Raw genomic sequence first — 25,393 nt, 5'->3', positions numbered from 1 at the left:
TTCACTCTGCATCAAATAACCTTAGTGTCTTTACTTGCTCATCCATTTCTTAAAGATGGAGGATGAAAGCACTGACACCCCTTTCCTTCTCATTACAAGCCTCATTGTCTTCCTTTTTTCCTTTCTCTTTTTCTTTAAAACACACATCTCTGCTGAATACAGGTTTATAGGGAAGCAGGGAAAGGGGCCAAGTACACATCACTGTTAAGAGGAGAACGACAAAAGGAACAGAAAAAACATTTACCAAAAATCCAAATAATAATAATAAAATAATAATAATACAAAATAATAAAATAAACCATACAACATTGTCCAAGAGAGAAAAAACTTTACATTTATACACAAGGGCCAGTGGCAGGCACCTGAAACATGAAAACACTTAACACAGACTTTATAAACTGTACGATCCAGTGCAGGCTTAGCATTGCAACCCAACATGAGAAACAGAAAGGTGGGGGACAGGGTTAGGTCTATAATACAGGGAGGCACCTTGGAGACTTAAAAAAAAAAACAGTTTGACTGTCCGGTACCGGATGACAGTCCTGGTAACCAGTTAAATATTTGCCACTCATAAGAGTGATTTAATTTTTTTTTTTTTTTACCTGATTATTGTGACTGTTACATGCATTATCTCTTATGTCAGTGGAAAATGAACCAATCAGGAACAGTGGAAATGTCTGGAACTGTTGGAGCTGAACTTGGTTATGTCTAAAGATAGAGGGAAATGTGAGAGCTCTTGAATGGCAGAGTACAAGGTGCCCTTTCCTACTGAGGTAGTATGAGAACAGTCACCAAACCCTTAATCTCAGTGAAAAAGCACTGGACGTCATTGCATGACTTGTCGAACTTTGAGTGCAATGCTTTGTGTAGCTGTATGGTTCATCCTAGGAAGTGTGTGTGTGTGTGCGCAACTACTAACGTTCACATATATATCAACATTGTCCAGTTTTATATCATACTGTATTCCTATATTTACAGAGACCCCCACCTTTCGTGATTGCCATTTCATCTTGAATTCAATGATTTTACTCGTACAAACACTTTTTTTTTGTTGAGTTAACTTGTTTTAATCGGTCATATTCCGATTAAATGCTGTTTTTTTCTCTCTCATCTACATATTTGGGCATGACAGAAGCACAGATACAATGAGATAAAAATGGAAACACATCTGAAAGTGTAAAGACCAGGGCTAAGTTACAGTAAAAGCACAGTGGACTGGTGGCTTGCTGGAAATTCTCTAATACCCTGTTGGGAAGGCACTGGTTCAAATGTGATTTGAAGTATGGCAACTTCATATTTTTGTGTATTTAATAAAAAAAAAAAGCATTACAATATTTGGAATTATTTTCAGAGTGTAGTCATTTAAGCTGAACATCTCCCAGTCTTTAGTCCTTTAAAGATGACATTGTGAGCAACAGTGCATGATAGAGCACTGAAGTGGACATCTTAACCAGTCTGCACTGTCCAACAGGGTTGACCTCAACGCTCTCAGAGAGCCCCTGCTCTGGGCAGAGCGGCTGAGAACAGGAGGAAAACTATCACTGTACTTTTAAAAGCTGTGGTTCATAGTGCAGTAAACAAGAGAAAAAGTAAGAAACTTAAAAAAAACAACATTGGAAGCTTTTAATTTAAGTGGTATTTGCTGCAACAGACAAGGTAGGACTGTACAATGGTTCCAACAAGGACAAACTGACGACCTTTCAAGTCCACTCCCTCCTTTACAGTTTCCTGTCTTTATTTTTTTTGTTTGAACTTTTTTGTTTTCTTCTTAAAATATATTTATATATAATATATATATAATATGTATATTTATATATCACAGTAAGATACAATCCAAGTGCTTGAAAATTAAAGGGTGATGGGGCTGACATGGAAAAGGTACTAGCAGACTGGAAGTGATGGGGTTGAGGAAGAAGGATGGAACTCTTGTTCAGAGTAACAACTTTGGTCAGGGAATGTTCCCAGGACTCCTTGCTCTTCTGTTGTGGCCACCCACTAAGTCTGTGTCTGTCTCAAGGGCCCTTACAGATCACACAAAGTGTGGGTTGCAGCCTATCTTTCAAATGTTAATTAATGTGCTGTAATGACTTCTAATGTTCATCTCTCATTTACATCTTGTGAAATATCAGAAGATGAACACGGAGAGTTCCATTCCTCTTCTCACTCACACAGCTTGCCTGATCTGTAAGTGCTTCTGTTGTTTGGATACACTGGGGGGGGGAAGCCAGAGAAATGTCCTTTGATACTGTAAGACTGTGCACCCATAAGACCAGATGCATTTGGGAGTTTAGTTAATGAACCCTGCTTTCTGATGGTGAGGGTATTTATGATGCTTGATTATTGACAAAGAGGTCTTCAAATATCTGGGTGGGAAGGAGTTTCTGGCTAGTTTTTTTTCTTGAATGATGATGTGAGAGACACTGTTTAATCCACTTGTCTTGCTCAGTCACGCCTCTTGTTACGGGTGGTCCGACTACTAGAGTCCTTCTTCCCACCCTCCTTCCTCGCCTCCTCCTCCTTTTGCGGGGGTGCCTCTTGGGTGCCGATCCCCACAGGCGACCGGTTCTCTGTCTCCTTATAACAGCTGTGACCTGTCTGCTGGGTGAGGGCCAGGTAGGGGTGCTGCGGTAAGGCTGGGGCAGCCGACGTGGTGGGCGAGGTGTCGTACTGGGTGCCAGCCCCTCCGTTACTCAGTGCTCTGTGCTTCAGCCTCAGCTTGTGAGGCAGGGCGGTGCCTTTAACCTCCACCTGGTTCTCCTCGCTTTGGTTGTGGGAGGCAGCGGCCAGCGGGTCGGGCCGCGGGGAGGCCAGCTGCGCCACGGACAGGTGCTGGTGATAACTTCCCATCTCGGAGCTGGAGGAGGAAGGCGACTCGTCGTCGGTCGAGGCCTCTTTGTCCGAGCTCCGGGGGTCTCCGTCGCTGGAGGAGGTGTCCTTGGCTGAGGACGAGCGCTCTTGATAGTACCCCTCGGTTCCGGAGCCGCCCTCGTAGGTCAGCACGGGCGGCTCCTCGTCCATGGGGCTGAGGTAGGAGAGGTGGTGATGATACGGCTGGGACTCGCCCTCCTCACTGCTGTGAAGGAGATCTGGGGCAAAACAGTTGAGGCCCCTGTTCTTCTGTGCACCATGACTCTGATAGGCATACTGCCCCTGTCTCTCCTGCTGCTGCTGGTGGTTGGCTCCAAACCCTTGTCCCTCCCCTGCGTCAGTGCTACCGTTGGCATACTCATAGCGCGGGGAGTCTAAGGTCTTCATCTCCAGCTGCTTCGCCACCTCTGTCACACTCACTGAGCTCTCTTGCTTGGCAGCTTCATGGCCCGCCTGGGTAAGATGTGTGAATGGAGTGGCCTGTTGAGGTGGCGCTGGTTGTTGATCCATGTCCTGTGGTCTCTGGCTGTCGACGGGATAGGAGGTACTGCTGGAGCGGTACAGGATGACACTCCTCTGGGGGGTGGCAGCAGGGGGAGCAGGGGAGGTGTGGGACTCGTGGTGACCGTGGTGGTAGTCTTGGCCATGATGGAGCTGTGAGGGCCCCAGGCCGCGATGGACGTTGAACACGCCACTGGCGACGTTGGTCTCCAGCCCGCCCATGTCCATGGTTGCCTCGTGCTTGATGTCGTAGCTCATGGGCTCGGGGCTGTCCCGAGAGGAGCCGTCGGACATGTCGGACAGGGACCCGCGGGGGGAGTACTTGGGCAGCGGCGTGTGCCGCTCCCCCCTCGTGGACTGCTCCGCCTCCGAGGAGTCCGAGTTCATCATCACCTGGGAGGAGCTGGAGTAGCCGCTGCTGGAGAAGTAGGCGTTCCCGGAGGAGGAGCTGCCCCCGCCTCCGCTGCTGCCTATCTGCTGACTCTTTTCCATGTAGGAGGCGGTGCTGATGAGGCCGAAGCGGAGCTTCAGCTGCAGCAGCTCGGTCTTCAGCCGCACGTTCTCCTCGTTGAGCGCCATGACGCGATTCTCCAGCACCATGTCGTTGAGCCGCCGCTTCTCCCGGGAGCGCTTGGCTGCCTCGTTGTTCTTGCGGCGCTTCTCCCAGTAGGAGGCGTCCTTCTTCTCGTCGGATATGAACTCGCGCTTGCGGCGGCAGGTCATGTTGCTTGGCTTGGGCTTGATCACGCGGGCCTGGCGAGAGGGGTTGACGTTGGGGGAGGGCACGCTCTCACTGTAGCTGGAGAAAGTCTCCAAGTTTTCAAGGTTGTTGGAACTGGATGTCGAGACGTGCAAATTCAGGCTTTCCATTGTTCTTCACTGGAGGCCAGATTAGAAAGATGGCACTCAGCAGACATTGAAAATGAAATATGTTGAAAATGTAAAAACAAAACAGTGAGGTGGAACAAGCAATATTTTCTTATTTTGATTTGGATTGGATTTCTAAGTGGCTGGATCAGCAAAAAACTCCCGATGAGGTATTTGTGTTCCTTTGAGAGGGTACCTCATTGAGTTTGTTGTGGAATTTCCTTTCTTTTTCCTTTCTCACTGTGTTCAAGTGTCTACGTTAGCTAGGAAGATCAAGAATAGATGGAACTCCACAAAAATCTCGCACATTTATCTGAAGGTTAGGTTAGGCAACGCAAAGTCTCCTGCCATAAACAGAAGAGGTTCACAGTGATTCTTGCAAACTTTTTTTTCCACAGCAAAGTGGGTCAAAGCTGCCTGAAGGAATTCCTGGAGTCTGGAGAATGTGGAGGGTTTTTGTTTGTTTTCAAATCTTTGCAAGAGGTTTGTGCTTCCAGGGATGTGCCCCACTGCTCCTGGCGTCCCGCGAGATGTAGGTCACTCCGTCTGCCTGTGGATTTTCGACACCTCGCCGGGGTCTGCAGGCCCAGAATTCGTGTCACTGCTCACAAGGGACGTTCTGAGGAAACAAAGGAAGAAATTTAAATTTTTTTTATTCCCCATCAGATGCTGGTGTGAATACATGACAATACAAACACTGAATACAGCAATGCCTCATTGCACGCAGCAAACAATTTGTCTTGGGTTAATTAACATTAAGGAATTAATTCATGCACTTAAAGATTTCATTTACTGACAGTTTTTTATGTGCAAGTTATATGTAGACACATAGAGTTGTTAGATAAAGAACAAAAAATGAGATTCCTTTTTTGGTTCACACCCACAGTGTTTCAAACAACTCCTGCATAGTCTGTTACCCATAGCAACTACTGTCTGACCCTGTGCCCCAGGTAATTGATCTGCTCTGTCTCTGACCTGTAACCTCTAGCCTTTGACCTGATGTCGCAGTCTGCTGATCTTGTGTAACCATAGATACAGTATTTCTAATCAGGTACAATGTTTTCCCTCTGTTTCAAGAACTTGGCCAGTGTGGTCCAGTCTGATCGAGAAATGTAATCTTTGCAGATGTAATAACTATGATGCCAATAATGCAGCCTAAATCAAATGAATCAAAGGTCCAAATGAGAATGAAAAAGGTAGCTGAATTAGTAGAAAAAATGATTCATAATTTAAAATAATCTGTCTGAGCACTCTTGCAGCAGAAAAACATTGATCATAAACCCATTTTTGTCAGAAACTGTGATAAAAATGTATTTATATTAGTTAAAAAGCATTGACAATCATGATAAAATCTAAGCTCGAGGAAATCAAAGGCTGGAATTTAGGTGCTGGTTTTTGAAAAATGCTTTACTCTTCACAGTGTGGCATACACAGGTGGCCAGATAGGATCCCAGGTAGTGCCAGGGGCAATCCACAGGTGCAGCGGGGGAGGATTCTGTGATATTTTGGAATCTGGGTCAGTGATGGAATTTCAAATCACCCCCCCCCCCCAAAAAAAAAAAAAAAAAAAACCAAACAAACAAAAAGGACCTCAACAGTAATCCGCCCATAAAGGGAAAGACGAGATGGATGGGTATGGTGGGGAGGCAGACAGCAGGGTTGAGGAATATAGGTCAGATGAGAAGGGTGGGGGCTGGGGGGGGGGTGTGAGTCCTGATGCAGCTTGCTTGTGTAAGACTCAGACCATGTCACATAACTGCGGGTGTACGTGACTGCAGGGAGAGCTGAGGCAGGCTGAGCGAATGAGAGGAGAGGCAGGGCGGGGCCGCTGTATGGCCACTGTCATCCGCTCCCTCCCTGTTCTAACCTGCTCAGATCAGCTGCCGCAGGCAAACACTGCTAAGCACAGCAACGCGGAGCAGACTTCTGCACGTTTTGCTGCTTAAAATACGCATTGCATGTGACTTTTCCACTCAGTGGCAGTGTTGCTGATTTCAAGACATAAACAGTCATTAAGATACCAGAGGTGGTGCTTTTTTTAATAAGTGCCCATTGTTTTTGCAGACCAATTTCATCATTATTTTAAAACATACAAAATTGTTTCTTTTTTACATTTACTGCTGTGGTTAACCACATTGAACATTTGTGCATTTGTTCTATTAAGTAAGAACACAAGCTCATGTGAATTTCATTTTTGTATCTGCAACCTGTGTTTGACTATTCAACCCTAATACAAAGCCCAATCTGAAGACTGTGCTAAACTACTGTTTTAAATCACATTGTTGTTACATCCATGGTTTTTGTTTTGCTGTACAGACATCCAGTTTGCATCCATTTTAGAAGTATGCTGACCTCATGCTAACAGGGAGAATGATTGCTGTCTTCACAGCGCCAGCGAGACAGGATCAAAGTGAGATTGAGTATACTCAATTTGAAATAGAACTGTACTCTATAAAAATAAATATCTTCAATATTTCAGGATGGCCACCTGCACATGCTGACAAGGCTCATGGTGATGGGGGAAAAACTGAACTGTTGTTGGGTGTCATAAATCAAGGGCCCATTCATCACGTCAGAGGGGGGCTGCCCATTCATTAGAAGGGAGCTGTCACAAGCTGATGCCAGTGCTTGAAAAATACTGTGGAAGGAAATAGAGATTTCTTCACAACTGCTTCCGTGAATGTCAATTTGCAAGCCTACTAAAACTGTAAAGTGAGGATCTGTTATTACTTAAACAATTAATCCAACATATTCAAGTTTACGACATCTGGTGAAGCTATGAATATGTGTCGGTATTAGCTCTCCAATTTGTTGACTGGACAGCTATCTCCAGTCTGTGCTTGTGTGCTGAAATTAAAATATCCTTTGGCTCTGAGATGGAGCAGCCAAGTTTTTTAGACCTATTATGTCATCGTGGTATTGCACAACCCAGATATGTTCCCAGTACCTTCTGGAAGCAACACTAATCCTCACTATTAATGAACTGAACCACTGAAGCCCTGTCTCATATTGCGCATAAATATTACTTTATTTTTACAGTTTATTTTTATTTAAAAGACTTCATGTCCTCATTTCTTAATAAAATTATTCTTGGAGAAATAAGAGAGAGATGGAATGTCCCCCCATTCACACTAAATGTTTTTCAACAGGCTAGAAGTAATGTGATTATGCAACAGTCACACAAAAAAAACAAATTCCCATTTAATTATCCAACGAATACAATACTTGCTGATTTTTGTCTATGCTGGCTCTCATGTAGGATATTTGTGTCTGTATTCACTGTATCTGTTAAGACCATGAATGAACCCCCCCCTCTTTTGTTCTCAGCAGCATGACCTTGACAGGTATTCATTAAGACAATGCCATTATCAAGCAATTATAACTATCTAATTTTTCTGCATTTTCTTCCATCATGAATGGTAACTTAACACATGTTACAATTCCTAGACGGCCAAAAGAGAAATTCAGTTTTTTATGTTTTAAATATATGTCAAAGTCTTCAGTATATACTGAATAATATACCAGTCTCACATGTAATTTTATGCATAAATGTAAGTAGAAATAATTTTACAAACAACTAGAAATACATTTTGATAGAATAATACTACTATTTCACCTATATATTAAATTTTTACATCCTTGAGTGCGTACTAATTTTAATAATAGCTTTTTCTTTTCCCCATCTCCTGTGACAACATTTAAACACAGATAATCATTTGCACTGGGTCTTACTTGCTGAGACACACTGCTTGACGCATAAACCCTGATCTCTTCCAAGTGAGCTGCATGTAATCATGTAATCTACCAATCTTTTTCCTGTGTTATATCCCAGGAGTCTGGGATTATGTTACATAACCATTAACCATCATCCTTTTTTATGATGCAGTTTAATAACCATCTCTCTGCTTTCTCTGGAAATTCAGAGATTTCACGCTTCCCAGGGCTTCATTCAGCGGAGAGGTAGGGATACAGGAGAGCCTTTGTCTCCTCCTTTGCCGTCACCCCCAAAGCAGAGTCTTAAACGTCACCATTGTTCCTGTGTGCCCGCCTGTTATTACCAAATTACTGTGAATCACAAAGATTTGTATAATGAGAGACTGCATAACATGAAAGAGAAAAGGTCAGATCCAACAGCCATTTCCATATGGCTTTGGAAAAGGAGCACCAGAGGGGAAAGAGACTTTCTCCTGGCGTGTCCCACTGACCTAGAAACCAGGCTGCACAGTAAACACTGCTTTCTGTCTTGACGCCGCGCCGAAAAATAGGTCAGTGGGACTGCGAGTGAGGCACAGAGGGAGGAGAGAGAGAGAGAGAGAGAGAGAGAGAGAGAGAGAGAGAGAGAGAGAGAGAGAGGGAGAGAGAGGGAGAGGGAGAGGGAGAGAGAGAGAGAATTAGAACATGCTCTAAAAATAGAGCAAGTCAGGGAGAGGGAGGAGTGTGCCTGGAGGATTTCCATTGGCGGAGAGGAGGGGAATTTTACCAGCACTGCAGGATGGAGAAAAAAAAACGTCAGCAACAGAAAAACGGATTATACGGAGCAATGAATCATACCTAACATTAATCCCTAACACCTCCGCCCTTCCGATTCGGGGTGTCTGCAGTGATAAATACCCAGCAATAAAGCAGGAAAATAAACAAACAGAAAATTGACGTGACTGCATACGCACCCATGTCTGTTCAACTCTTGCAGTGAAAATGAAGAAAGACAATATTTTATCCTCTAATTCATCATTTGCTTTGTCCTCACAGCCAAGCTGATGTAAAATGCCCTGGTCCCCTGCATATCTAGACTGCAGTATGCAGCACAAAAGGTTACAGATGTGCTATTAAATGATATTAAGTTGCTAATTTCAGACTCACCTATTGTGCAAATAATGTTTGGTCTTGTGACTTAAACCCTTCTGCCAAAGCCTTCAGGCAAAGCAAGAAAAGGTGGACCTTAATTTAACACTCCACTAAATTGATACTTTCTCTTTTATTTACACCTGAGTGCTGGGGTACATTTCTGTCATATCTCATCCAGAAAAGAATTCATGAGGTTGGACCATACATGGTAGTTGCTCTGAAGAGAGGCTTGAAAGTTATTTCAGACATTGCTTAAAGTCCACCCTGACACTTAGCCAGGGCAGTGTGTGTGTGTGTGTGTGTGTGTGTGTGTGTGTGTGTGTGTGTGTGTGTGTGTGTGTGTGTGTGGCATCTCGTTTCTCTCAGCGACATGTTTAGCCTCTGCACGTGGAGAGGTCACTTTCCTGATTTCCACGTCTGGGTTCCATATTCCAAGAAAGAGTTTCCCTGAAAGTCAGGCAGAGTTCCATGCAAACTCCCAGTTCAATAAACAAAGATAAACATGAAAACGCAGCCCAGCTCCACATGCCTCTCCAGTCACATGCGCTCTGGAACCATAAAGTGCTGCAATTTACTCCCTTCAAACCACCTTGCAGTAACATTACACCCCCTTCTATCTTTTATGATCTTTTTTCTTAAAACCCTGTGAGGGGGAGGAGAGGGCAAGGTACACGCTGAAAGGCTCACACTGATCTGACAAAAAAAAAATAGCAGCACTCACTCTATAGTCTAAATAAGTGCACCAGTGCATGTGTCAGGGTTATATTTACTGATAGAATTCTTAGGTCTGTTCAGAGGTCAATCTATAAGACCTCTGAAAGAAATACTGTATCCAGATTTCTCTCTTTTAGTTGAAGCCAGCCCATTCAGTTCCATTAAACACTTAGATCAGGCTTTTTCATGACCGATGGATATTTTCCATTTAAAATGGGGAAAGTTATATAGCTCTATTACTTGATATTTCATCTGAAGCATGAGCAGATAAATAATGCTCTGCATTATCAGTTTATTACCAATGTTTATTTTAAGACAGGAGTAACATCCAGTTTTGTGCCACGTTACGCATTGTGTTTGCATACTGTCAGGAATCCCACAGTGCAGGAGAGATTTTTTTGCCTGTGTGTGATTAAGCTGGTTTCTAAAAGAAATGCATTTTAAAATGATGATTCTGTACCCAAGGCAACCGGTGCATCAATTTTACAACCTCCCTAGTGCGAAATATAAACAATCATTTGTGGACTTGACAACTACAAAACAAAAACCAAATACCACAGCAAACAGAGGCTTGTGTGGCTGTTTTTTAGGTATATTTGACAGGCTGTGTATGTGGACTGCTTGTGGAGGGACACAAAATATCAATGGATAATGTCAAAGCAGAACAATCGGATGTTTTGAGATAAGGACAGAGTATAAAAAAAACTGTACACTATGAACTCTATCCCCCTCACGAGTCTGCACAATATGGTCAAGATACGCATATAAGGTCCCTGTGCTTATACCCTTACAGTTCTCCCACAGAAATTCATGACTTAATACAGCTAGTGTGATACTTTATATTTAATAACTGCTGAAAGTGCCAGACAGGTGTTGGTTGCAATTTAGTTTCTACAGATTCCTGCTGACAGACAAGGCAGCCATGTAATTCTGTGAATGTCTATGTGAAAAAGGCTTAACTTGTCACTGGCATGGTGTGAACAATAAAAAAATTGCTACAAAATGTTGCTTGCACTGAACACCGCTTTAGCACAGTGTGTGCATCTGTGTATTGGGCTACAGACTATTAATTACAATGCTGATTTAAATCCAGGCAAGTAACCATCTGAATGAGAACATGGAATGCATTTGATACCACAGGTCTTAAAACTTTATGGACTGATGCTACCCAAAATTAGCAGTTATTCTTCTGTCAAATGTGTTTTACTGTAGATTGACAGAATTAAATTAAAGCTCTCATTGCATTTTTTCTTATGTAAGGTGGTCTTATGGGATTTTTTTGTTTTACCCCTCCTCCTTCTCTCTCCTTTTCCCCCTGTGACTAATTTGACCTACATTTCAAAGCTGGCAATGCAAACTGGGTTAAGCACTGACCAACTGGCAACCCTCCCCAATAGGCACATCATAGACTTTTGCTTTCCATTAGTTGCATCATCTGAACACATCCCAATTAATAATTATTTTATTATGCAACCCACTAAGAAGCCCTCTTGAACTCCCATGAGAGGGGTGCAACAAAATGTCCAAGGCCAAATGCACAACACACCTCTAAAATGCGAGCTGTCCATGCAGTACTTGAAAACAGGACACCCGTTTCACTATGAACTGTCAAAAACACTAACGAATTATTAGATTATTTAGAAAAAACCCCATTTACTGTCAAAACCAGTTGCAAGTACAGGTCTATTTATTACCTCCTCATTGTCACCGTTTTGACAATCTGGGACAAAAACATATGCAAGTGACATTATGCACTGCAAAATTACATTCTTTTCTTTGCACCACGCGCCTTCACTTCTAACGACTTCATACTCGATCACACCTCATTGCGATTTATATGCTGCATGACGAGATCAACAGTATTCGGATAACCCATTGTCTGACACTATATCGAATGTGGGTCATCGCGGAACTCCTGCAGGCGACCACGTGGAGCTGTGCTCTTTTCTTCTTGTGCCTGACCACGATTGACAATCGGATCACAGATTCACAGGAGTGACCTTTTTTATGTGTGTTTCTAGGAACCATTTGAACCCGATGGATCTACTACACTAGCTACACGAACCCAATAAACACGGAAGCCATTCGAGGACAGGAACCACTATCAATGAACAAAGGTTTTAGTTACGCATCTGACATCTGATCATTAAAACGACTTATACAGTGGTTTCTTTTGCAAAGCTGTGATTTAAGGAAAACTATAATAGCTTAATCGACAAGGTGACGCCACTTTAAGTTAACATGTGAGTGGGGCTCGTGTGTGGAATGTCTACAGCTCTTCAAGCGGCCTGCCCTACTGTACAAGGTTACACTTTTACCGCAACAGTTTCTTTATTAAACAGACTTCAGCATCCAGCTGTGGCACATCTGGGCTACAATTTGTGAAAGAATTTCCTTTTCAACTATATCTGTTTGCTACGAGCAAATGCTCTTTGTTAGCAAATTTCATGTGGCTCGTTAGCATTTTACAAAATGCGCCCAAGTCCTACATTTAATTAACCTATATCAAACCTGAAAGGTTAAATCATGGTTTGTGCATTCAGCTACATCTTAAATCAGTGTAATAAATCAAATCCAGTAGTATTTTAAGCCTCACGTACAAAATTGATAGCATAGCCAATTAAATTGCGTTAAAACATAGAGTCGAACACCTACCATAATCTAAACAGGGTTTTTTGCAGTGTTTGGTGTTACATTACTGTTTGCAACAGAATTAATTGACAAAGTTTATCTTAAAAGATTAGAAATACAAGATTAAATCTGCGTGTTCGACAGTCCGTGTTATATAGATTATATATTCATAACTTTTCCCGAAGAAACACTCCTTATTCTTAACTTAGCTTGTCTGCCAATTAGTATGTCTCATTCTGCCTGCCAAAAAATCACATGTACTATTGACGAAGCGTTACATTGTGCATGTGTAACATTAGCACATTTTTGTCACCATAGCTAGCTGTGCATATACCACTTCAAAATGGCTCACTGCGTGTCATCCTCCAACTCGCTTCCATTATGCAAAGACGCTGCTAACCAAAACAGTTTATACATTATTACGCAACAATCAAAGACGAAGCATGCTACAGTCAGCACTGACAAAAAACCTAAAGGACACTATCTTTCCCAATACAAACCACCGGTGAGCAGATCGTAGTACGAAAGTCGGTATTACCGTTGATATTTTGTTTGTGTGGGAAATGCATACGTAGAGTGATGAATAAATCAATGTATGGTCAGTTGTTCACTCCAGCAGGCATCTGTCACGTAAAGACATACATTGTGACTTGTAAGTACCCTCTGGCCCTCTGCGGAGAGCTCATACACGTGACAGCGAGACAAGTGTTCCTGGTTTTCGTAAGGAATTTTTTCCAGTTGTCCACGTGAGCTCGTGACCTCAAAAGCTTGTTTGAAAATAAACGTTTTTTTTTTTCCTCGTTACTTGGAGCCGCACGAAACTAAATGGCTGTTGTCACAATGTGTCAATAAGGAAGTTACAGTGTCGTTTACAGTGTACAATCTGTTTTTTATACTTTGTGGACACATCATAGGCACCTCGGCTTTTATTGTAGCCTATATCAAATGAAAACAAACTATCGTGCTACCTGTATGTCGTTCAGGAAAACGAGAAATATTCTTCCAAAGACTAAGCAACGGCACCTATCATCTCTGCTCAAAATTGAACTATGCAGTTTCATGCATTGCTCCAGCCACCCCTTCTCTTACAATGGACATTCCCTATACCCTTTGTATTCCCAAAGGAATTTACCCCCCTCCCCCAATCAAATTCATCACCGAAACACGAAGGGGAGAAAACCCGCCTCGCCTTGACATTGAGAACATGCGTGGCGTTATTGCCAACATACAAACCGCTCCAAACGACCCACATCATTTACAGCAATCCGCAACGTGAACAGCTTTTGTAAGAATGGTGCAAGACAAAAAAATACCATAGATTCAAACAGTATTTAAGATAATATAAGAATTCAAAATAATCATTGTAATGCAACACGTAGCGTCTAGACCAGCATACGAAACACTGAACATCTGCTAATTCTGTTAAAAACAATTTCCCCGGATTAACTCACAATTCACCATCGTGTCCAAGAACACAGGCTTTTTAGATACATTTATTAACCGATATCGGCGAAAGAAAAAGAAAAAAAAACGTGAAACCTACCTTTGTGTGTTTTCAAATTACAAATCCATATCGTTCCGCATCGTGCTTCGGTTCAGTAGTTATTTTCGCTTCTTTCTTTTTGTCTCCGAAGTTTGAATTGAAATATGCCGAACGGTAGAACACTCACTGGATCTAAGGTACCTCAGTCTCAGTGTGTGGATTCGGTGTCTCCCCCTTTGCTCTGAGTCCTCATGTTATGTTGGTGACTTGCTCCAATTCTCCCTCTCTCTCTTCCCGTCTCAGAATGTATGTTAGTAGGTCAGTAGTTGCATAACAGCCCGCTTTGGGTGCCTTGTCACGTTTTTTGTTCTCTCTCGCTCTCTCTCTCGCTCTCTCTCTCTCTCTCTCTCTCTCTCTCCCTCCCTCCCCGCCTTGCTCCCTGTTTACCCCCCTTCTCCATCGTCTCTCTCCCTGCAACGCGATGTGAGGAGAGGGGGGAGGGGATTGGGGTATCAGTGTAACGCCAGACTAGCTCCGATGTAGGGCACAAACACGCATAAATAATAAGGTTACTAAACCGAGAGCGGGAGAGAGAGAGAGTGAGTGAAACACTCAGACAGGCAGGCAGTCTGAAAAATAGAATACCTAGGGATGCATATTTAGAAACATGCCGCTAGCGGACGATATAAAAAGAAAAACATGGTTGTATGCCATAGCCATTGTGTGGGAAGAAAATATATCAACTGCACGCGCAACGACGGTGGGTGGTTATACAAAGCGTTCCACCAAGGGATGCCAATGTGGAGGAATCACAGACCAAAAGCAGTAATTGAAATGAAAGCCTAACAACATTATGGTAACAAGCCCAAGTCTCCGATTCACAATACTGCCTATATGCAACTAATGTGAAAATATTTAAAATGGGCTTTGGTCAAGGTCATTATATAACATTCAGAATGGTTAGTTGATTTCAACGAATAAAAACAAGTGCACTGCTGCCGAGGCTGGTGATAATATAGGGGTTCATTTAATGAAGAGCCACTCTGTTTTCCGTGCTTTGTTTATTCACTAGGCAGACATGATTATCTTGGATGACTTACACAGCTCACATTTGATGTATACCATTTGTTTCACTGAAGTAATTTAAGTGCATTGCTCATAATTACAATGCTACTGTACTTTCTGTTGTATGAAAGGTGACACTGGCTTCATTTTGATTAACTGATTTACCACTGATGTTTTTTTTTCAACACTGTATTTGGAACTGGCTTGCCCACCTTCCCACCCACAGCTTTTAAAGTATCTTCTGTATATACAAAAAAAAAAAAACAAGAAGTGCAAATGCAGAACTTGTGAGTTACATGTCAGAGGGAAATTACAGAGCATTTCTTACGAACCAAGAAAACACAAGTCAGAGGAAACAATGAAAAGCTTTCGTCACTGTTTGCCAACACTCACACACATACTGTACTTTGAAGTGAATGCTCGTGTCACAGTGTGATTCATTAGTGACAAGCTGCCTGATACAGATTTTGTATGTTTCTGACACGTTTGAATATAAAGTGGCTGATAATTACGAAAATTAAGACATTACGTGCAAAGATTTTGGGATATTGGATGGCCAGGTGTAAGTGTTACATAAAGAGGCACCAGTCTGATGCAGCTTGCACCTGTATAACAATATTTTTAGAACAGAGTGCACTTACAGCAAATGTGCATACAGCCTTTATATAGATTATGTACAGTATGTTCTTTTTTTTTTCTTAGACTTAAAGGGGGGATGTAACACATGACTTTTTTTTACATTAAACTATTGTCATTTAACAGATAGTTTTGTCTAGAGTGGTTTATATTGGTTGCATTTTTTCCATTTATAAAGCTGGGTATTTACTGAGGCAATTGTGGGTTAAGTATGTTGCCCAAGGTTACAACAGCAGTGTCCCAGCAGGGAATTGAACCAGCAACCTTTCAGTTATCAGCCCTGCTTCTTACCACTATGCCACATATGCTGCCCATATGTAATGCAGACAGTGATTTTGTTTATGTCCTGCAGACCTGATTCTTATGAAAAATACAGAGAAGCAATATAACCAAACCATGAGCCATAAGGTGTGGGGTTATATCTTTTGATGTAACATTTGAGAATCGGATGTTTAAGCCAATTATTCTTGAAGTAATGCAGTTAGGTATTGGTGTCATTTTAACTACAAATGCAATAAAAATTAAATGTTTTTTTTTCTTGTCTCTTAACTTTCCTTGGTTCTCTCACATTATTGTCATCATATTTTATTGCCATTTATTATGCCTGCAAAGCACTTTGTGCTACTTTATTGGATGTAAGATGCTGTAAACATAAATATATCGAAACTAAAATTGATTCCTTTAGAACTTTTACAATGTAGAGTACAGTCAGGTTAGGATCATGACCTTTGGAGTGGAGTGGGTGGTGCTTATAGTTTCAGTATAATGGCACTAATCATAAATGAATTGTTTTGCTTTCCTGTTTCATTTTTGGCTTCTATTTAATTTTTGATCTCTTACTGTCTACTAATTAACCTCATTCCTCAGAGTCCACCATTAATCATTTCAGGACTGAAAACACAAAGTTATGGACATTCTGGGAATGTCACAGGAAAAAAACAAAGAAGGACAAACATTAAAACCTGCACTATGTAAAATTATCCAGAAGCAGAAACCTGTGCTGAGAGTTTCTGTGAGGTGGTCAGTCAGGGCGAACACCCACCTAGTTCCTTGTTTACCTAGTTGTACACATGCCTGTGATCCACATCATGATTGGATTGCAGAGTCTTTCTTTTGCCCTTTGGGCACAAGGCTTTTTTTTTTTTTTTTACTGGTAACACACACAAGGTCTATAGGGTCAATCGAAAGGGCTCATTGAGGGAACCCAAGAGCAGTGAATAGTTTTTTTTTTTTCTTTTTGCTTTTTTTCCACAGTAGATTGGCACATAATAGAGTTTACACATTCTTCCACCGTATGAAGTAGGACTGTGTTTATTGTACCCTAGGTGTTTCCTAATAGGTCTCACACCTGCATGACCTGTCAGGTGTTTGGTAGGGATGGGGGCTGGGGGCTGTCTGCTTAACTGCTTTTTATGGAGACCAGCATGGCAACTGTGTGCAGCTTTCAACAAGGGAGTTTGGGTGAAGTGTGAGAGTGGTGAAATGAGTCACCTTCATTCTTTCCATGTTGGTAATCTTCTCTTTGTTTGTGGGAAACAGACTGAACTGGAGGCAGTGGCAAAGGGAGCGTTAGAAAGGGGCTGAACACCCACTATCAGACGCCTTCCTCTCTCTCATTCCGCTCTCCTCTCTTTGTTCCCAGACTGATGAAGGCAGCACAGAGCTGAAACGCTGGCCTTGAACTTGAGCCCCCCCCCCTCCCCCCGATACCTTCCCCCCCGACCCCATCCCTCTCAGCTGCGTCTGCAAGGGTTCCCATAGCAACTGTCGCGCTTCCTGCCTAGCAACAGGCTTTCTCTCCCAAAGAAAAAAAGGGGCTGGAGGTGGTATAGGGTGGTGGCTGGGGGTGGGGAGGGGGGGGTTGAACAAAGGCCTGATATGTGTTTATCTAACACCCTTATCAATCCAGCAGGGGAGTTTCAGCAAACCACACTCATTAATATGGCTCACTTCTGAGCACTGCTGTACGCTCAGCAAACCGCACTGCAGGCTCCTCTGAAAACAATGACGGAACATAGCATAAAGTACACTTCTAAAGAAAATGACCATGGGTGACAGAAGTATGTGGTGTCATTTGGACTCCATTTTAACAGGAGACAACCCATTTATTTCCCCTAATATTCCTTAAATCACTCTGACACCTTGCTGTGTTGACATCTTGTGATTCAGTGTGTGCAGTACCCCGTGGAGCCTAGAGAGGGAAGCGTGATTTAGAATTAATCCAATTAATTAAGCAGATAATGGAAAAAAAACAATTAAGTGATGGATATGAGTGCCTAGATGCTATGCCTTCCACCCTTCCTTATCATAAAATCAGGAACTGGAGGAGTCTGACACTGACATGTTCCAATATCACCCATTATGTACCAACATCTCCCTGCCATTTTTATTAATCTTATAATTTTTATTAAACATCAAATTACCCCATTGTGGTTAATGTGAACAGTCAAGGTAGCATCCATATTGTATAAAGTGGAACAGGAATGAAGCATTCAGTTCATTTCTCTCAAAGTGTGTTTAATGAAAATTGTCTCATTTGCAGTCTGCATTTGTAAGTCACATGATATTTAAACAATAAAAGATGAACGTGTCAACAATGACTGGAAGGCCATGCGTTTGCGGTTTCTTGGCACTATCAATGTAATTTAATTGTTGCTGCCATCTAGTGGTGTACAGTTGTAGCAAGACATTTTTTCCTTGATGAAGAAGTAAGAATATTTAAGGATCGACACAAGGCTAAATGAAGACTAAAAAGGTTCAGCAGCAAAAGATGGTGGTACCATAACCCTTTGTAGTTAAATGGTGAAAAAACACTGTATTTGACATTAAATGAAATTCTTTGATTAATTTCCATATGGGTGGATTTAAGGTATCTTAAAAATGTACCGGTACTTTGTGTTAGTATATTTGTCTTTTAATTTATGCATCTCAGATGGTATTATTGTATTTCCTGTTTTCAGTTAGTGGTAGATCAATGTTTGTTTGAATTCATAAGTGTAGTTTACCCTCGATTTCCCAGTCATTCTTAAGGCAGTCCATTTGTTAAAAAGTCAAAGTTGTTTGCTGTCATATTCAAAGTCTGCTTAAAGTACAGCATATAAATGCTTTAATGAGGTCAGAGCTGAACAGTGTGAGATACATTGGCGTGGACAAGAGCGTCACATCTGTGTCTGTCTCTCTGCCCTCATCTGCCCTCCCTCTACTCCTCTCCTCTCAATCCTTTCTGTTTTTCTCTCTCTGTCAGAGTAAAGCTTGCTGAACAACAGAGACGTGTAGCAAATTTAGTTAGAAGGCGAAAACTGATAACCCTCCGTGTGGCTTTTAGTAAGTGGTGCGCTGGCAAGTCTGTATAAATGACTGACTCACACAGGGTGGAGTGCACAGCATGACGCACTATTCACCCCATTCAGTCACAATCCCTGGGCGCCCGTACAGTGCAAACTTACTGCGCTTCTCTCCCCCCACCAGCACATTTTAAACCTTTGAGCTTGAATGGAATGCTGCCATTTTAAAAATTCTTTTTTCCAAGAAAAGAAAGAACATCTGCAGGATTCTATTTAGGCAACCGCAAATTGGACTGAAGAGTGTAGCATTTTCTAGGGATGGCTTAGACTGATCTCCTGTTTGCGTTCAGCGAGTCCCAGCACTGCTTGGCCCGCCACCCACATCCAGTCATCCTCCACCTCCACTCTGAGTGATCACGGGCTTAGGCACTGCAGAGGCCGAGTCTTTTAGCGAGCGCAGGGCGATGACTAACCGGAGGAGGGCTGTCAGCTCATGCTGGGCCCATCCCACAGGAGATGTTCTCCATGTCTCTACAGGCCAGTGGCTGTCAGGTCTAAAGGCCTCTGTGCAGCTCAAATCTGTCAGAACACATTGAGTCTGGGGGCAGGGACTGAGTCACGCAGGTACGAAAGCCATTTGGGAATACTTCTGTGCTGCCTTTTATTTTTGGAAGGAAAGGAAATGAAATAACTTCCTGATTGATTTTGCAGCATTAACAGTATTTTTTTTAAATGGTCATAATCATTTTTTAAAACTAATCTGTTCATCATTCCCTACAACATATGGACATTAATTACTATGAGATGGGGAGATGTTGATGTAGATATGTCACTTTCCATCAAGGGGTATCATTTTGAAATGAAATGTCTGTACTGTGTATGTAGTTGGTTTTGTAGGCACCATTTAATTTGACTCAGTAAGCCCCAATTCATTAGAGACAAGATCTGACATAAATAAAACCAAGACACAGTATTTTCAAAAAACGAAAAACATTTATTTACAAGTACATAAACCGTATTGCATATTATATTACATGACAATTGCATAATCAAAATCTATTGATATTTGCAATGCATGTATGTTAAATAAACTATGTTTTGAGTATCGTACTGTAAGAAACACTGTATACATAGACATGAGAATACAGCCAGTAATCGCAGAACAATGTGATGTCATACAGAAACAGCAATACAAAGCAGCAGTTTACTTAGTGTTATATCACGGTGGTGTATCACAGATAGCAGAATGGTTTCAGTGTTGCAAACTAATCCTGCTTGTTCAGTAGTCTGTTTGTATGATATGATACAGAGCAATATTTAGTTGTCCTTTGTTACCATGAACACCATGCTGACTGGAAATATCTGATAGGAAGTTTGATGAGTATTTCTTTAATGGTCTCTACAGTAACATCCTCACTGGTGTCAGAACAGTCAGTTACACCAGCTGGACATTAGCCCAGAGCTGGATGTGAACGTCCTTTTCTACAATGCTGCTGTCTTTGCCCACTTAATGCTCTTATCCAGAGTGACCCACATTGTGCTTTGTGTTTTACAAGTACAACAATAAGGTCAAACAGGTAACTGCCCAGTTGATTTTTACTTCAAGCTCTGAGACAGCTTGGTTCAGTGGAATGTACCATGTCTACCATGCAACACTGTCGTGGTGTTTAAATACTTCTCCAAAGTCACAGAAGACTGCAGTGCTCCATGCATTAGGCTATGTCCGCATATTCTTTTGCAACAGGTTGAAGTCTGGTCAAAGTCACCTTTCCTCTCCTTTTTCTCCTATATATGACCGCTCACATTTCAACATCAGATCAAGCTTAATTGCTGTATCAAACACCCTTTGTTAATAAGGCGTAGTTTTAAACTGTGATCATGTTAACTGTACGTGTGCACAGTGTACCCACTATTGGTGATGTGCAGTACCAAGCTGTGCAGTGATGTGATGTCAGTGAAATAACTTCATGCTTTGTGACCTTACAGTAATTACAGTGAGTCAAAAGTTCTTAATAGTTTGTGGGCTGTAGATAACATCCAGCGAAGACTTGAGTGGAATCTGACAAACCAAGCTGCATTCTTCCAGTCACGGTGAGGTTATGTGAGGTTTTCTGGGGTGAACACGGTAGTTAGTTAGCATATTCAACACTGCAAAACACTTTTGTGCGTGAGTATTTGTACCGAGAGCTGTCATGAGCTCAGTTAGTTGAAACGATACTTGATACAAAAGTTGAAAGTATACACGTAACCTTCAACAGAATCCTTGTTTGAAAACAAACCCATGCACATAGTGTGAGGTGTGGAGGTGTTTTTACATGTTCACGGTCCTCAAAAGTGTCTGAGGGACGGGAAGGGACAGAGGGACAGTACAGTGTTAGCAGAGTATTGCTCAGGTAGTGAGGAGATATAAATGGTTTGGACAGAAGCGGTGCTCTGTCTGAGGCAGAGAGCAAATGAACACCTTGATCCTTTTTGTAACCATGTACAACCCAATACATGACTGTGGCTGTATACTTTTGGCAGGGAAAAGAAGTCCCTGATACAGTAAAGTGGAACTTGTAAAAGTACACAGTTATGTTTAGAGAAGTCGAGCCTCTTTCAGTTTGTCTTGTAGATGGGGCACAGTGACAGCATACGGTAAATGTCTTTACTGCGCTCATGTCTGTCATGTTCTCTCTCTCTCGCCTTACTGTATGGCGGGAAGGCTGCAGTCTCCTGCCCCTCTCTCAGTTCCTTCAGTGAAAAGAGGTAGTGTCTCTTCGTTTCTCTCGGTCTTAGCTCATCCTTGAGAGCAGCTGCTGAGAGAAAAGCTTCTTGAGCTGGGCCACCTCCTCACTCAGGGAGCTGAGCTGGGACTTGAGGACACTGTTCTCCATGTGGTACTGTGCATCTGTCTGACTCTGTGGAGGGGGAAGGCTGTAACTGCCAGCCTGGGGGTAACACTGCTGCTCCTGCCTGGGATATTGTTGCTGCTGTTGCTGCTGCCAGGCGCCTGGACCCTCAGCCCCGCCGAAATGGACTTGGCCCCTTATTGGCTCCCTTGAAACATCCCGGCCTCCCATTGGCTGCATGGGGCTGCGCCTGCTGTCTCCATTCGGCCCTCCTGTCTCCGCCCCGTCCCCGGCTCCCGGAGTCTTGAACCTCAGTTTGTGAGGCAGGCTCTTCATGCCCTCTGCAGAGTCAACCCCAGCTGGGCCAGGGTGTGGTTCGTACCCTGGCTCCTCCCCGCCACGAGGGGACAGTTTACCGTGTTCGCTAAGCCGGTCATCGAAGAACACGGGGCTGCCCACACTGGAGCTTCCAGGGGTGGAGAAGCCCGAATCCTCCGACATGCTGCCCGTTTCTCGGGCCCCTCGGCCCCCATACAGGCAGCCCTGAGTGGGGGGAGGGTGCGGTGCCGGGGTGCTGGGATGACCTCCCTCACTGCGGGGGAGATAGTAGCGTGGCGCGGGATGCGGGGGAGCACAGGCCGCGGCGGAGAGGGGCAGGATGGGAGTGTCAGAGGGGTCCTTCACCAGGCCAAAGCGGAACTTGAGCGCCAGGAGCTCAGCCCGCAGGCGGGCGTTCTCCTCCAGCAGCGCCATCACCCTGTTTTCCAGCACCATGTCGTTGACACGGCGCTTCTCCCGCGAGCGCTTGGCCGCCTCGTTGTTCTTCTTGCGCTTGTCCCAGTAGCCGTCATCCTTCTTCTCGTCCGGGATGAACTCCCGCTTGCGGCGCAGGGAGTTGGCGTTGCTGCACTCCTTGCGCTTCAGAGCCGAGGTGCGGCCTAGCAGCGAACGAGCCAGCAGGCTGCTGGAGGTCAGAATGGACACGGTCTCGTCAGTGAAGGACAGAGTCCCGTCTGAAGAAGCCGTTTCCAGGCCCCCCACACTGGACGGCATAGGGGACACCAGCTCCTGCAGGACAGCATCACTTTGTCCAGTCATTTCTTCAGAATTCTCCTCTATCACCTTGACGACCCCACTCATTAGTTGCATGGACCGAGGGACTGGGGTTTTTCGAGTTTAGTGGTTTTCTGTCTTGAAGGAGGTATGGAGCTGGTGAAGGCTGGTGGTGACTCTTTAGAGCTAACTGTCCCTGAGATTTGAGACTAATCTTTCCTGCAGCCACAGCTCCTCCTAGTGGCACAAAGAGAAGAGTGAGAGAGATAGATGGTGAGGGGAATCTGAGTAAATGTTATGTAAGATCTGTTACCACACACTGTTACGTAACCAGTAACATCTTTTCAGTGAAATTATAATGTTTTCACGTCGGACACACAAACACGAAATATACAATAAATTACAGTTACTCAACACTTCATACAAAATTTCACTCCTTAACTTAAAGACTTTATCCGCAGAGATATGCATGGAAACTGTATGGCTACTGTGCCCATGAGAGAAAGACGTATGTTTTCAGTTGAGAACAAACGGTGACAGAACATTTAAACCACTCACCATTAACACTAAAAACAGCATGTTATAGAACACTAAATAACTAAAATAACTATATCATGGAAGTAACCGTAATACTTAATATCCAACATAAAGTGATCAAGTTGCCTTTCGAGAGATATGTTAACATTTTCAGAATATTAAAATATGCCTTTTTTTAAGTGACAATGCAGCCTCCACAGCTACGTAGCTCCTTTATTAAAGAAATCGATGTTGACCTACATAGACAGCAGCCAATGTGTAACTACTGTGATTTCATCTCATGGACTGAGGCGACATGAGCTGTTAAGCAGACACAGCTTCGACAATACGCAAACTCAGTGGCAACCTTGGGCACAACAAACAGCACTTAACATGCATGTTGTGCTAGAAATCAAACTCTTAGCTTGTCTTTACGCGTGGTACATACTCGCCTTCACAAGTTAGCCAGAAATAGAGGCTGGCTGAACTATCAGGTGATCGATAGATAACGCAGCGCAGTCTATTTCAAGCCTCACCCCGAATGTAATTTTCTCTCGTTATGCAACATTACCACGAGCGCGTTCCGTTCGAACATCCTGTACTCGCATTACATTCATTCTGCAGGCGCCACGCCAGGATTGTTATTTACACGTTGGATAACATTTCAATCCAATGTTATATAAATTTATAATACGTCTAACCTTTGATGTTAAGTAAAAGCTGGGGAAACTACACACGTCTAGATAATGATCGACAATTACGGAAGAAACCAAAAAATAAACACGACCGAGCCTACTAGTTCTCGTCTCCTTTCTATGTTGTCCGTTATCCTTAACTTTTCTAACCATAACATCTGTACGTATGCAGTCAAATACTACAACTCATACACAATACAAATTAAACCGTGTTTACACAGACATAGTAACTTTGATTACACACATAGCGTTCATTTTCACCCGTGAATCAGTACTATATTAATATTCCTTTTGTCCATGAGTCAGATAAATTAACTCGTTACGTGGTGATATTTTTGGTAGATTATGTATTCAAAAGAAAGGTGATAACCCTACCTGCGAAGAAATGGTAAATTCCTCTTACTCCTTTGGGAAATTGGCTATTCACAGCGATTTAAGGTGGGAATCTGTCCCATGTAACGCTATAAAAACCAAACAGTTGGTAGTTTAGTTTGATTGCTGCTCCTGTAAATATTCATAAAGAACTGTAGCCTATACGTAGGCTCTATAGAAATATGATGTAGCGATGCCAGTTGTTCTCCCACCTCGCCTTGCTTGTTTCTGCTCCGCGGTAGATGCCGCAGCTCGTATTTGTTTCTTCCACCGGCAAGTTCAGCCGAGGACGTACCCTTACCTCGCTTGAACCCCGGGGCCTCAGCGAGAGACAGCAGTTAAGACCGCCCCTCTGTCTGTTAAAGACCCACCCCGTCACGGGTAAGCTCCTATGCACTCGCAGAGATCCAATTCAGGCTTCATCCACCTTCCGATCACCCTCTTTCCCTAACAACTTTCATGGGGATAATCTTTTCATCAACATTAATTAATATTGCTCTCACTTCTCTGTCTGGTGTTTGTTCGACTGTCAATTTCAGAGCCTTATAGAATGCAGTGGTCTTTAGTGTTTAGGGAGTTTTTCTCGCTCCAATTTGTAGTCGAGGTCCGGCCCAGTCACATCGATTTACGGGAAGGGTCATAAATACAGAAGCTACAGGTATTTCACGGAGTGCACCACAAGATTATGCAAGCGACACTGTACAGATAAAACTTCACAGAAATCGCCTTTTCAGTTGTTATTTTGAAAATGACATTATGACTTCGTGTTCATTTACCATAGTGAAAACAGAACTGCGTTCAAACCCAGCTCCAATGTTTTAATGCTTCGCTTTTGCAAGGGCTTGAGGGGACAGAACAGGGGTAAAGAACTCTTTTCAGCTTTAAATGCTGAGATTACTTATAGAATAGAGAAATGATGGAATAAATTATACCCCTTTGACCATGCAGATCTCATGTTATCAGAGTACTTCATAAGCACAAGTGTAGTTTGTCCAGTCTAAAATACTAAAATATTCTGTAGTTTCTTTGTGA

General features: G+C 42.9%; 2 protein-coding genes across 2 annotated transcripts; both read right to left on the bottom strand.

The window, feature by feature from the left end:
* Positions 1-318: 318 nt before the first annotated feature.
* On the bottom strand, positions 319-14,283 carry nfil3-5 (nuclear factor, interleukin 3 regulated, member 5). Its single transcript, XM_036550478.1, has 2 exons — positions 13,970-14,283; positions 319-4,855 (listed from the first exon to the last, which is right to left on the bottom strand). The coding sequence occupies exon 2, from the start codon at positions 4,237-4,239 to the stop codon at positions 2,443-2,445; it is 1,797 nt and encodes a 598-aa protein (XP_036406371.1). The 5' UTR covers positions 4,240-4,855; positions 13,970-14,283; the 3' UTR covers positions 319-2,442.
* A 5,698-nt stretch (positions 14,284-19,981) lies between these two features.
* Positions 19,982-24,672, bottom strand: LOC118781012 (NFIL3 like protein-like). The gene is made up of 2 exons (XM_036533848.1): positions 24,365-24,672; positions 19,982-23,015 (listed from the first exon to the last, which is right to left on the bottom strand). Exon 2 carries the CDS (start codon positions 22,872-22,874, stop codon positions 21,669-21,671), a length of 1,206 nt encoding a protein of 401 aa, XP_036389741.1. The 5' UTR covers positions 22,875-23,015; positions 24,365-24,672; the 3' UTR covers positions 19,982-21,668.
* Between the last annotated feature and the right edge of the window lie 721 nt (positions 24,673-25,393).

Source organism: Megalops cyprinoides, chromosome 1 (genome assembly GCF_013368585.1).
Source record: "Megalops cyprinoides isolate fMegCyp1 chromosome 1, fMegCyp1.pri, whole genome shotgun sequence".
Lineage (NCBI taxonomy): Eukaryota > Metazoa > Chordata > Actinopteri > Elopiformes > Megalopidae > Megalops > Megalops cyprinoides.
Note: the sequence above shows the minus strand (reverse complement) of the source record. Positions and strands in the feature narration are given on the sequence as shown.

What these genes read in the sequence shown, in the direction of transcription:
- LOC118781012 (XM_036533848.1), bottom strand. Translation starts at nt 22,874, where the DNA reads ATGCAACTAATGAGTGGGGTCGTCAAGGTGATAGAGGAGAATTCTGAA.
- nfil3-5 (XM_036550478.1), bottom strand. Translation starts at nt 4,239, where the DNA reads ATGGAAAGCCTGAATTTGCACGTCTCGACATCCAGTTCCAACAACCTT.